Source organism: Hyaena hyaena, unplaced genomic scaffold (assembly GCF_003009895.1).
Source record: "Hyaena hyaena isolate Hyena2069 unplaced genomic scaffold, ASM300989v1 scaffold_85, whole genome shotgun sequence".
Classification (NCBI taxonomy): domain Eukaryota; kingdom Metazoa; phylum Chordata; class Mammalia; order Carnivora; family Hyaenidae; genus Hyaena; species Hyaena hyaena.
The window spans coordinates 3,234,878-3,247,941 of record NW_024080717.1 but is presented as its reverse complement, the minus strand read 5'-3'; the positions used below and the strand labels follow the sequence as shown (position 1 = coordinate 3,247,941).

Below are 13,064 nucleotides of genomic sequence, written 5' to 3'. Positions count from 1 at the left end.
TTTGAGAAGGAGGGAGAGAGAGCACGAGTGGGGGAGGGGCAGACAGAGAGAGGGAGACCAAGGAACCAAAGTGGACTCTGAGCTGTCAGCACAAGCCGGATGTGGGGCTCGAACTCCTTAATGATGAGATCATGACCCCAAGTCGGAAGCTTAACGGACTGAGCCACCCAGGCGCCCCTTCTCTTTCCTCTTCTCGGGTTAGATGCCCCCGGGGCGGTTTTCCACCAGCCCTGGGACCTCCCTTCTAGTCTCTCCCTGCAAAACCGTGAAGCGTGGAGACAGGGACGCATGATCCCAGAGGGAGAGACCTGAATTGGGGTGCCTGGATGGCTCAGGTCCTGATCTCTCGGTTTACAGCTTCTCTTCCTTGGCAGTGCCGGCGCCAACGTGTCAGAGTGACTTAGGCTTGCGGTCTTAAATGGGGTACCGCGTGTGTTTAGAGTTTAAACTGAGGTATTTTCGTTACTCTGGGCTCTTAACTACTTTCGGCCGAGTCGGCACCCACTTGAAGCGGGAGTATGTGGAGAAGGCAGGTGACGGAAGCATGCCGACTGGTTGGTCAACACTGGGCAAGCCACAGTGGCAACCGAAGGGTGGGTATGGCTGGCGAAGTGACCAGCTACTTGTTGACGTGTGTCTAGAGCTCCCTAGTGTTTCCTTATTTTTGAATATTGTATCGTGACCAGAACTCGCCCCGTGTCGTGTTCGGTTTAGATCACGTCTGGCTGAAACTCGTGTCTTTCAAGTCTTCCTAATTTCTGAGGTAGTTGAGGTTTGGAACATCCAGAAATGTGTTTGCGCATTCAGTAGACGCAACCCAAAAGCATGAGTTTTGTATGACTCTGATATTTGCTGCAGAGAGAGAGGGATACACAGAATCCAAAGCAGCTCCAGGCTCTGAGCTGTCAGCACGAACCTGACGCAGGGCTCAAACTCACAAACCGTAAGATCATGACCTGAACGACTGAGCTACCCAGGGGCCCTGGAGCGATTTCTAAGGAAAGAAAGTTCTCCTGTGTTTTTGAGTGTGTATGGAAACTTTTTCTTTTCTTTTCTTTTTTAATGTTTTATTTATTTCTGAGAGAGAGAGAGAGAGACAGCGTGAGCAGGGGAGGGTCAGAGAGAGAGGGAGATACAGAATCTGAAACAGGCTCTAGGCTCTGAGCTGGCAGTCAGCACAGAGCCCGATGCGGGGCTCGAACCCACAAACCGTGAGATCATGACCTGAGCCACAGTCGGAGGCCCAACCGACTGAGCCACCCAGGCGCCCCAACTTTTTCATTGCAGATAGAAGCCAGAGAATCAAACGATGTGGGGGAAATACAAATAGGAATTCAGCAGTGCACTTGGCTGTGTATCGTGGCTAGATTGAATCTACGCCCTGAACCCAGAAAGTCGTTTCAAATGGCAGCAGGTGCACGTTGTATGAATTCAGATGGACAGGTGCCGAGGAACCCAATCCTGAACGGCGCCAGCATCTCTCAACTGGTCCGGGTTCCGGAGAGCTGCCTGTGCCACGTGAAAGGGTAGTGGTTCAGACAGGCCCGCCCCCCGTAGCATCTGCACACAGCCTGTCACCCTCGGCACTGTCCCCCCGTGGAGGTGCGTGACTGTGCTGGGGCCCCTCTGCACTGTCGCGGGCGATGAGCCGCGTCCCTGCCTCCACCCACTACATGCCAGTTACACGTGTCCAGTGGGGACAACCCACAGCATCTCCAGACATTGGCGGATGTCCCCTCAAAGGGACGTGTCCCCATTGGGAACCCGTGCAGCTGGATGGCGCTCTTTCTTGTGAAATGGCCAGGTCCACGTGGTGCTAATGCCTCACTTCAGTCCGATATTTTCCCCGTACCGGGTCAGTTATGACACCAGGTCCTCTGTTGGTGTGTTCCCCGCCGCCCCCAACATCCCACTGTGCCCACCTGTCCCTGGATTTCCCCCCGACATCCCACTGTGCCCACCTGTCCCCGGCTTTCCCCCACCACATCCCACTGTACCGCCTATCCCTGCTGCCCCCCGCATCTCACTGTGCCCACCTGTCCCCAGCTTTTCCCACACATCCCACTGTGCCCACCTGTCCCCAGCCGTCCCCCTCCACATCCCACTGTGCCGCCTGTCCCCAGCTTCCCACTCCACATCCCACTGTGCTCACCTGTCCCTAGCCGTCCCCACCACATCCCACTGTGCCCACCTGTCCCCAGCTTTTCCCACATACATCCCACTGTGCCCACCTGTCCCTGGCTTCCCCCCCCCACATCCCATTGTGCCCACCTGTCCCCCTCCTCCCCCCCACATCCCACTGTGCCCACCTGCTCTCAGCCCCCTGTGGACCCCCGTCTCCATTGGCTTCCCCGTGGGCACCGACGGCCTTCCCTGTGCTCTCCCCTAGGACGGCACAGTGTTCGACGGCCGCCCCATAGAGTCCCTGTCCCTGATCGACGCGGTGATGCCTGACGTGGTACAGACGCGGCAGCAGGCCTTCCGGGAGAAGCTCGCTCAGCAGCAGGCCAGTGCGGCGGCCGCGGCGGCGGCAGCAGCGGCGACAGCCACCACAGCCCCGGCGGCCCCGGCAGCCGTTGCTCAGCAACACCCACCAAAGAACGGCGAGGCCACGGTGAACGGGGAGGAGAACGGAGCCCACGCGATAAGTACGGGCGCAGCTCCGGGGGTGGGCGAGCTTCTGGCGCTTTCTCCGACCTGTCTGCGGAAGTCGGGAAGGCCATCCGGGCGGCTCTTACGAGTGTGCTGTCCGCGTGCTGTGTGCTTGGAAGGGCTTCACGCTCTGTCTGCGGGAAGTCCTTGGACGAGGTGGTCTGGACGCACATCGCCCTGATTTAGGAAACTGCTCCTCGGAGAGCTCGTTTCGTACAACGGCGAGAAGCACCGTGTGATTATTGTCCTACGTGAAAGGGTTTGGTTTGTGGAGGCCGTGGGTCCTGTCATTCAGCCGCCTGGTCTGAGCGAGTTCGGCGGAGATCTCCCGGAATAGTCCAGCTTGCAGGCCACCCCGAGTTCCCATCCAGAGAACCTGCCTCTGTTCTCATCTGCCACTTACATACTCAAAGACTGCTTCAGGGTCTGAGTTCAAAGCGTGCGTGCGTGCGTGTGTCTTCTTACTCTTTGGTCACAGAAAGTCATTTGTAATCAGTCAACTTTAAGAAATCTGCGTCTCCCAAGACAAATGTTGCAGACTTGTAAATTGCATGGATTTCTTTTATTTTTTCTAATTTTTTTAATGTTTATTTTTCAGAGAGAGAGAGAGATAGGGTGTGGGTGGGGGAGGGGTAGAGAGAGGGAGACACCGAATCCGAAGACAGGCTTCAGGCTCTGAGCTGTCAGTGCAGAGCCCGATACAGGCCTCGAACTCCAGAATCGTGAGATCATGACCTGAGCCGAAGTTGATGCGTAACTGATTGAGCCCCCCGGGCACCCCAGAACTTCCTTTGAAGTATTAACAAAACGTAATGGGGCGTGGCCGTGTACAGACGTGCACGCCCCTGAAAGCACGCTGGCCACGCACACAGAGAGCCTTCAGTTCAGGGGTGCCTCTGGCTTGCCTTCCACACTCTGGGGAGGCTCCCAGCCACCGCCTCCCTGTACACTGTCCTCTGGCTTCCGCGTTTCCTTTGTTCCCTGAAGTCTGCTGCCACCTGCAGTTTGTGTCATCCTGCTGCAAGGCACGTTGAAGCCAGACCGTGGTGCCTGAAGTTGTATTTTATGCTGACCTTTGAGGGTCTTTCCTCTCCTGCCACTTGTGGGGAAAGCAGCCAGCTTCTGGGATGGCTGCGCTGACGGTGGCATTCAGCATGGCTGGCGTCCATCAGCAAACGTCCTCGGGAACCCGGAACCCAGGTCCCGTGGTTGGTCCTGGGCAGACTCCGATACAACGGTGGCTCCAGGAAGTCACCGCACTTGACTCCCAGGAACCCAAGGATGTTTGCAGGCAGCGGGTGCAGGGCGGCGGGCGTTCCGAAATGCTGATGGCAGGTCCTGGTAGGAGCTTCACAGACAGAGGTGATACCTCAGGGGTACCCGGGGGCTCAGTCAGTTAAGCCTCCAACTTTGGCTAAGGTCAGAATCTCACAGTTCCAGATTCAAGCCCTGCATCGGGCTCCGTGCTGCAGTGCGGGGCCTTCTTGAATTTCTCGCTTTTTCCTCTCTCCCTGACCCCTACCCGTGCCTCGTGCTTTTTTTGTCCCTCAAAATAAATACATTTTAAAAAGAGGCAATACCTCAGAAAGGTGCTCGTAGATAACATGTCTCGTCCCATCTGGAAAATAGCAGCCTTCAGGCTCTAGCTGGTTCTCATCATTGCTCCCCAGGCTCGTGCTGCTGGTCGTTAGACATTAGCTTGGCCTTAGTTGTGAAGAATAAATAAATTTTTAATTCCCTGTCAAATTCGGAGCCTATTGAAATAAGGAAATGTAATATATTTACTACGTTGCACAAAAGCCGTGATTTAGGGACAGTCATCAGAGGTGATACTAAGCACATAAAAAGAAGGTGTTTCTGACTCAAGTGCTCCCAGGAACGCAGTTTCTTTTATACCGGTCAGCCAGGTGTGTTTTCCTGTTTCTGATGACAGATAATCATTCGAAACCAATGGAAATAGACGGGGACGTTGAGATTCCACCCAACAAAGCCACAGTCCTTCGGGGCCATGAGTCTGAGGTGTTCATTTGTGCCTGGAACCCGGTCAGCGATCTCCTGGCTTCAGGGTAAGGACACCAGGGGGTGGGGGCTGCGGGGTCTGGGGGCCCGAGGTGTTCCCTCTCTCCCGGAATTGTGCCTCGCAGAGTAAGTGCCTCATCCTTGTGTGCTGAGCGAGGCCTGGGGCTCGGTGCGGCACTCGACCCCAGGTGGCGAGGACGTCCTCACTCTGCGCTGTGTTCTTGCAGCGGGGTTGAGTAGGGGGAGAGAGGGGGAGGCACCGCAGAGATAGGTTAAATCACCAAGAGCAGCAAACGTGGCAAGGAGGAGAGCCCAGCCAGCGAGCGGGAGTCAGAAGACTCCAGGCCAGATGACCTGCCGCAGGCAGCCCGGGGGTCTGAGGGCCTTGTCGCCGCTGACTGGGAAGCTGAGCGTGTGTGCGTTTCTTCTGCAGATCTGGAGACTCGACGGCCAGGATATGGAACCTTAATGAAAACAGCAACGGGGGCTCCACGCAGCTCGTGCTGAGGCACTGTATACGAGAGGGGGGCCACGACGTCCCCAGTAATAAAGACGTGACCTCCCTGGACTGGAATGTAAGCACCCGCCCCCGCCCAGACGCCTCAGTGCCACGGGGGCGCCCCCGCACACCCGGGGGAGCGGGGTGTCCAGGTGCTCTCCGTTGGAGGGCTGCTCACAAGGCCGTGCCGGGCTGACCCCTCGCTGCCTCGACAGCGGGCGGCACATCACGTGCACTTGGACGTGGGAGGCCCGTGGTCCTTTGGGACTTCTTTATGCTTTCCCCGTCTCTGTGTGCAGACACACCTTTAAGAGCTTCCTCGGGCCTCACTGTCCTCACTTCCCGTACGGTAGTTTCCGTTGTGCCCGCGGGGTGAGGGGCGAGGGGTGGCAGCGCTTCCCCGTTCCTGCGCCTGTCTTTACAGTACGTCACCCTGTGGGTTCAGGCCGTGCGCCTCCCGGAGTTGGTTAGCCTCTCCGCCGGGAGCCGGCTCCTGCTGGGAGAGTAGCCTTGCCCTGGGATTAGCTGAGGGGCCCCCTGGGACCAGCCGGGAGGCCATCTTCGCTGCTCCTGCGGAGCTCTCATCGGTGGTGTCTGCTTCTTCCTGGCCCGCAGAGCGACGGGACGCTGTTGGCTACAGGCTCATACGACGGTTTTGCCAGAATATGGACGGAAGACGGTGAGCCCGGCCTCCCTGGGACGGGTGCGAGGAGGCCTTCCCCGGCATGGACTCCACCAGCCGCCCTGGCTTGGAAGTCAACCTGTGTATTGTTTCCTTACCTAACAGGCAACCTGGCCAGCACCTTAGGGCAACATAAAGGCCCCATCTTTGCCTTGAAATGGAACAAAAAGGGGAATTACATTTTGAGTGCTGGTGTAGACAAAGTGAGTATTAGCTCGACCCAGGTGTCTCTGGTTTCTAGATGCTCGTTATTGTTAATCTCTGGGTAGCATCCTGGGGTTGGTTGGTTGGTTGAATGGTGAGCCTTCCTACTTCTCCTTAAGGCGAAGGATTTGTTTTCATGCTTTCGATCTTAGTGTTCACTTAAAACATGTGCGCTCTCAATAGGGTCCACTGTTCAACAGGCCTTTGTGCCGAGCTTGCGCCCCTTATTTCGAGGGATGCCGCTTGGTGACAGAGGAACGCCCCAAATTGCATTTATTCAACCCTTGAGCAAGCAAAGGGGCGTGGGATGCACTGGACAAAAACCTCCAGTGCGGAGCCGTTTTGGAAGCGCACACGGTCTTCTCTCGAGAGGCCAGCTTCTGTTTCCCTGACTCAGAGAATCCTGAGTTCCGTGGAAGGGCTGCAGACTCCTCTGAGCACGGGGTAAAGTGGAGCCGGGCACGGGCTGGTAGCCTCAGAGCCCCTGGACAGTCTGCCGGGTGGGTGTGACGGGATCAAGGCCGAGCGGCAATGAGCACCCACGTGCGTCTAGAAGCCGTGAGTGGGTGGAGAATCAGGTGGTGTGGGCGTCATCTGGCCGAGCGGGATCCTCGGGTTGGTCTCCTCGGCTGCCCAGAGCCAGGAGTCCTGACCCCCAGGAACGGAACGGATGGCCCTGTCATTCCTGAGAGTCGGCAGGAACTTGAAGTCCTTGCTGTGGAGAAGCATTATCAAGAAATGGAAAGAGACGGGAAAGAAAAGCGTGTCCTCACAGCGTTTTGCGTTTCTGCGCCGGGGTGTGAATACTCTTCTTGCATTTGGTTTCCACAGGGCTTGCTTGCTCTTCCTTCCTTCCTTCTTTCCTTCCTTCCTTTCCTTCCTTTCCTTCCTCCCTCCCTTCTTTTCTTTTTCACGTCTTTATTTTTGAGTGACACACAGAGACAGAGAACAAGGAGGGGAGGTGCAGAGATAGAGAGACACAGAATCTGAAACAGCTCCAGGCTCTGAGCTGTCAACGCAGAGCCTGACACGGGGCTTGAACCCACAAGCTGTGAGGTCATGACTTGAGCCGAAGTTGGACGCTTAACCGACTGAGCCCCCCCAGGCGCCCCCACCCCCGGACTTTCTTTACACGTTCACACTGACATCAGAATGATTTGAGAACCTTGTTAAGTTACTGCTTCATGTTCATTCAGGTTCTAAAATTAATATAGTAGCCATGACTTATAAACACTGTCGTGGTGTTGGTCTAAGATATTTACTGTCTGGCCCTGGACGGAACATGGGTGCTGACCCCCACACTGGCGTGTCATCCTCCAGGCCAGTCTCTCTCTCTCTCTCTCTGAGCCGTTACCCCTTCATTCGGCCCTGGCGGCCCAGGAGCTGATGCTGAAGCAGGCTGAGTGCCAGGGTTGTCGTCTACACTTCTCCCGGAGCTTCCGCCCTGTTTTCTCCGAGGTGTTCTAGTTCACATAGGACACAGGCGTGTGTGCTGCGCGCGCACACATGTACACACAGAACTTTGGTGGTGGCCGGTTGTCCACACTGCTGTTTGGATTATGAAAATGACTTGTGCAAATGATCGCTCGCCTTTGGCAAGACTGTAATTATCACGTGTGTTGGCCACGACTCCGAGCTCCCAAGCTGAGAGGCAGGCGCTGTATCGGCCTGTTTCAGAGACCCGCCGGCACAGGGAGCAGGCCCTGCATTGCCGGTAACTGCTGCCCTTCGAGCTCCACATGCTTCCAAAAAGGTTTCTGAGGGGCACGTGGGGGGCTCAGGGTGTTAAGCCTCTGGCGTTGGCTCAGGTCAGGATCTTGCAGTTCGTGGGTTTGAGTCCCACGTCGGGCTCTGTGCTGACAGCTCAGAGCCTGGAGCCTGCTTCACATTCTGTGTCTCCCTCTCTCTCTGCCCTTTCCTGCTCGCACTGTGTCTGTCAAAAATTAAAAAAAAAAAAAGTTTAAGTTTTTTCCATTCCCACCTGCCTCCTGCCCAGGGCTTCTTTATGTTCATTTCCGGTTTCCCACCTTCCTCTCAGTTGTGACTGTAAGAGGTGACGAGCTGTGTGGCCTTTGAAAACACACTCTTGGAATTTGATTTGTCTTCAGGTCCTACACTCACTTTTTGCGAGTGGCCACGTTAGGAAAAGAGCTGCATTCCAGCAAACAGCAGACAGCCCACGTGCACTGGTGGAAGGGTGTGTGGCTGCTCAGTCACAGGACCACGTGACTCTTGATCTCTAGGTTTTGAGTTCAAGCCCTACCTTGGGTATAGAGATTACTTAAAAAGAAAGTCTTTTTTTTTTTTTTTTTTTTGCCTCCCCCACCAAAAATAAAAATCTTTAAAAAAAAAAAAAAAAAAAAGTTACTTGGTTTAAAAAAAAAAGTTACTTGGTTTAAAAAAAAAAGTTACTTGGTCTAGAGCTGGCCCCAAACTTAGAGAACCAAGTTTCAAAGATACTTGGCTCCTCTCTTTCCTCCACATAATTCTGTGGTTGATGGAAAATAGAAGCAGTCCTTCTGAAAACAGAATCTTTCTTTTTTACAAATCATTGAATGTTTATTTATGAGAGAGAGAGGATGCGCGTGAGCAGTGGAGGGGCGGAGGGGGTGGGGGGAGACACAGAATCCAAAGCAGGCTCCAGGCCCCGAGCTGTCGGCACAGAGCCCATGCGGGGCTCAAACCCAAGAACCTCGAGATCATGACCTGAGCCAAAGTCAGAGGCTTAACCGACTGAGCCACCCAGGTGCCCCGAAGCAAAATCTTTCTTCAGTGCCATGGACAGGGAGGTGGAAAGGTTTCAATCAAGGTGAAAGTTCCAGGGGATTAAGACTTCATTTCCGGGGTGCTCATTGAGTGGCCTCCGGTTCTTTCCCTGAGTGCCTCCTTGATATCAGTAGGTTCCTAAGAACCCAGGGTTTACTTTGCTCTCTAAGGGGGGGAGATAGTTCTCTCTCCCTATTTCTAGATCCGTGTACTGCTCCCTGACCCGATCACGACTGCCGTGCGGTATCGAGGATCCCCGATTCTTGGGGTGTTGGTCAGTGGAAGTGTCAGGAGGGGCAGCCTTGTTGTATTTGGAAAAGTGCGAGAAAGGTGCTTGCTTAGCCTCAGGTTTTCCAACATGTTTCCACGCCGGGGATGAGGAGGCATCCTCACCAGTCGGCGGGGGGGCGTGTCAGGAACGGCTGCTGGGTCCGCCTGCAGCACACGGGGCCACCGAGTGCGTACAGCGCCACCCTCTAGCCTGCTGAGCATGAAACACGCACACTGGATTGCAAAACTCTAGATGAAAGACAGAAAGCCAAATTATCTCCTTAGTGTCTATTGATCTCATATTGAAACAATCATGTTGGCCACGTTGGAGTGAAATAAATTGCCAAAATTACTTTTCCCCGTTTCTTTTTATTTATTTATTTTTTTAAAGAAGTCCCCAGATGATTAAAGATGGCCTGTGTGGCTCACAGTGTCTTTAGGACCGTGCCAGTTTCGAAGGAAGGGGCTGTTCACGGTCTTTTCTTGTATGTTCAGTTTTTCTAGAGAAATCTTTCGGTGAAGAAGAGTTCCTAACTTTTTCTTTTTGTTTTGCGGAGCACAGACCACGATAATCTGGGACGCCCACACAGGAGAAGCCAAACAGCAGTTTCCGTTTCATTCCGGTGAGTTTGTTTTGGGGTTTTGTTTTTTGGGTTTTTTAATTCAGAAATAGTGATTCAGAGCAACTAAAAGTCCCTTAAAGTACCCGTGCCACGAATGGAGCTGACGGAGGGAACGCGTGTCACCAAGCCCAGAACCCGTGTGGGCGTCTTTGCCCTGGTCTCCCTGAGGCAGTGCCACCGTGCTGGGCTTCCCTGACACCATGGCCAGAGTCCCAAGTTCCCTGGGTGAATTCCCAGGACTCACCTGGTAGATATCCCCAGGGATCAGAGGGGTTACAGTGAGAAGACAAAGCAAAATCAGACCAAAGGCTCAGGAGGTGAAACCCAGAGCTTTGCAAGGCTTCCCTCCTCACGGGGCCACACAGCTCATGTCTGAGACACCCCCCCCCCGCCCCCGCAAGCCAGCGCGACAGTAGTGTGGGCAGTTGTTTGTCAGGAAAACTCAGGAAGACCCCGTGCCTGAGGTTTTTATTCATCATTACCTCTTTTATTTTAGAGAGAGCATGAGCAGGGGAGAGGGACAGGGGGCAAGGGAGCCCAAGCAGGCTCCATACTCCGCCCGGAGCCCGATGCGGGGCTCGATCCTGTGACCTGGGGATGATGCTCTCAGCTGAAATTAAGAGTCACACGCTCAACCCACTGACCCATCCGGGTGCCCCTTGATGCCTGAGGATTTTTTAAAATGTTTCCTTTTGAGAGAGAGTGCACACACCTGAGCAGAGGAGGGTCAGAGACAGAGGAGCAGGGGATGGAAGCAGGCTCTGAGGCGTCCACATGGAGCCTGATGTGGGGGCTCGAACTCCCGAACCGTGAGGTCATGATCTAAGGTTGGATGCTTAACCCACTGAGCCACCCAGGAGCCCATTGCTGAGGTTTTTAACGGGGGGCTGGACTTGTCGGCATACTCTGCTTGGCGCGTGCCCAAACTCCAGACCCCCGGAAGGAAAGCCAGGGTTCAGAGTAAACCCCGCCTTGGGCTGAAGACCAGGGCCGCCAGCACCTTCCCACGGAGAGCCGTCAGGTCTGCGGCGGTCCGTCTTCCCACACCAGTGTGTGGCCCTCATCCCATCCCCGGTGTGTTGGGGCAGCCAGGGTCTAGAGAGTGTCAGCTTTCCAGATTTGCACCTGCCCCTTCGTGCTGCACCTCAGTCCGTCTTACCGTCCGTCACATGTGGCCTCTTAAGACTGGGGCAGGTGACCCCGTCCCAGAACGAACAGACTGCCAGAAGGACTGGCTCAGACGCAATAGGACAGGGTAGATACCACTTCCCTTCGCAGGAAACGTCTCTTCTGTGTTAAGGGAATCTCTGGGAAATGGACGGAGCGTTTCGTCTTCCCTCAGAGTTCCTGGAAGTGGCACGTCGCCGGGAGTCCTGCTGGGTAGTTAGGGGGCCTGGTGATGATCTGAATACAGCGCTGGCCCCAGACACTTCCCGAGAAGCCTGAGTGCCTGGGGAGAGGCTGCAAGCCGGGCGTGGGCCCTGTCGGGAGCCGGCTGAGCCAGAGATTCCCGCGAGGCAGGACTGGGTGTTCAAAAAAAATTTTTTAATGTTTCTTATTTTAAAGAAAGAGATATAGACAGAGCTCGCCCAGGGCAGGGTCAGAGAGCAGGAGACACAGAATCCGAGGCAGGTCCCAGATTCTGAGATGGCAGCACAGAGCCTGACGTGGGGCTCAAATCCATGAACCTCAAGATCATGACCTGAGCTGAAGTTGGAGGCGTAGCTGACTGAGCCACCTGGGCGCCTCATAGACTGTTCAGATGCCTAGACACCGGGGTCCTGTAACTGCACACGGTACTTCAGCACGGATACCTCCCGATCAGGATGGCTCAGGGAGCCAGGGACACCCCAGACGTCCCAGCTTATTTTCTGCTACCTTGGAGATGTGGCACATCTCTTCCCATGGCTGCCCTCGTAGCTCAGGCCCAAGGCGGGTACGCTGCTTGGGTGCTGGTGAATTTTGTTGTTAATGTTACTTTCATCTAATGTTGCCACTGAAGATGTGGAAGTTGCCCACTGTGTTACAGAATGTGACTTCTCACTGGTGAGAGACATGGCTCCAGATGCAGGTGGCTCTCTGTTCCATCCCGTCCAGAGTGGCTGGGGGGTGGGGGATGCGCACGGTGATATTTACCATTAGGATAAACTACTACACACTCGCGTGGTGGGCAGCCATCACCACCATCTAGTTCCGGAATGTTTCCACCCCCACCAAAAAGGGAATCCCTTCTCCATCAAGAAGTCCCTCTCCTTGGGGTGCCCAGGTGGCTCGGTTGAGTATCGACTTTGGCTCAGGTCACGATCTCACGGTTCGTGAGTTCAAGCTCCGCGTTGGGCTCTGTGCTGACAGCTCAGAGCCTGCTTGGGATTCTCTCTCTCCCGCTCTCTCCATATCTTCCCCGCACTCCATCACTCGGTCTCTCAAAATAAACTTTAAAAGAAAGAAGAAATTCCTCTCCTTCCCTGAGCCCCTGGCAACCTAGTCTACACGGATCCACGCGCTTGCTACCCTGCGCTCCGGATGCACGGCGAGAGAACTGGCAATGAGACTGTGGTTGGAAGCAGCTTGCCAAGGTATTGTCCGGTGTAAATGCCCAAGCGTCCTGACCTTTGTTGTGGGGGAGGATCCAGGAACACGTCAGAGCCGTAGAACGTCAAGCGTGCATACACATGTGATTCAACAGAACATCTGGAACACAGCTCTGGATCCTACTTCCCAGAGGGGAAGACGGCCAACAGAAACCTCTATAACGCTCCTCTGACACTTTGAAGAACTTGCTTACGAGGGACTTCAGCAGAATATAATATTCTCCAAAGCATTTCTAGAATTTTATGGAAAGGCTTCCCATCCCACAGGCCCAAGAAGACCGCAGACCACACGTTATGTATCAACAGACCTTCTCACCCGTAATTTTGCCGCCTGTGAGGTAGACCCACCGCCTCTTGCTGGTTCAGGAAGTTCTAGCCGTGATTTGCCATTTATTAGAGTCCAGCAGAATATAGAGACTGTTGGAGATGGAGAGATGGCAGAAGAGGGGCTATGGTCTTTTTCAGGGCGAAACACCGACTGCACGAGCTAGGCAGTAGCCTTTGCCGGCATTCGAAGACTCTGGGATGAGCTGAGAAATTGCTCTGCCCCATGAGGCTCCCCCACGGACATCTGGTGGGGGGGCCACCGTCCACAGGAAGCAGCAGCTCAGAGCCCAGGTGTGGGAGCCACTCAGCAGTTAGAAGGAGAAAATTATCAGTAAACTGTGGGTAATGTGTAACACCTTATAGATCTCAGGGGTGGTCTGCACAGTGAAGAAAAGCAGTCAGCAAAGGTCACCTGCTCTGTGATTCCATTC

At 54.7% G+C, this 13,064-nt stretch overlaps 1 protein-coding gene across 1 annotated transcript in view; it reads left to right on the top strand.

Annotated features, from left to right (window-relative positions):
* The window catches only part of TBL1X (transducin beta like 1 X-linked), a 225,698-nt gene that overhangs the window by 199,500 nt on the left and 13,134 nt on the right, over positions 1–13,064 (top strand). The window contains exons 6-11 of the mRNA XM_039234246.1: positions 2,390–2,648; positions 4,586–4,718; positions 5,105–5,246; positions 5,786–5,849; positions 5,958–6,055; positions 9,655–9,715. Of these exons, the coding sequence (XP_039090177.1) occupies positions 2,390–2,648; positions 4,586–4,718; positions 5,105–5,246; positions 5,786–5,849; positions 5,958–6,055; positions 9,655–9,715 (757 nt within the window). The remainder of the gene's footprint in view (positions 1–2,389; positions 2,649–4,585; positions 4,719–5,104; positions 5,247–5,785; positions 5,850–5,957; positions 6,056–9,654; positions 9,716–13,064) is intronic.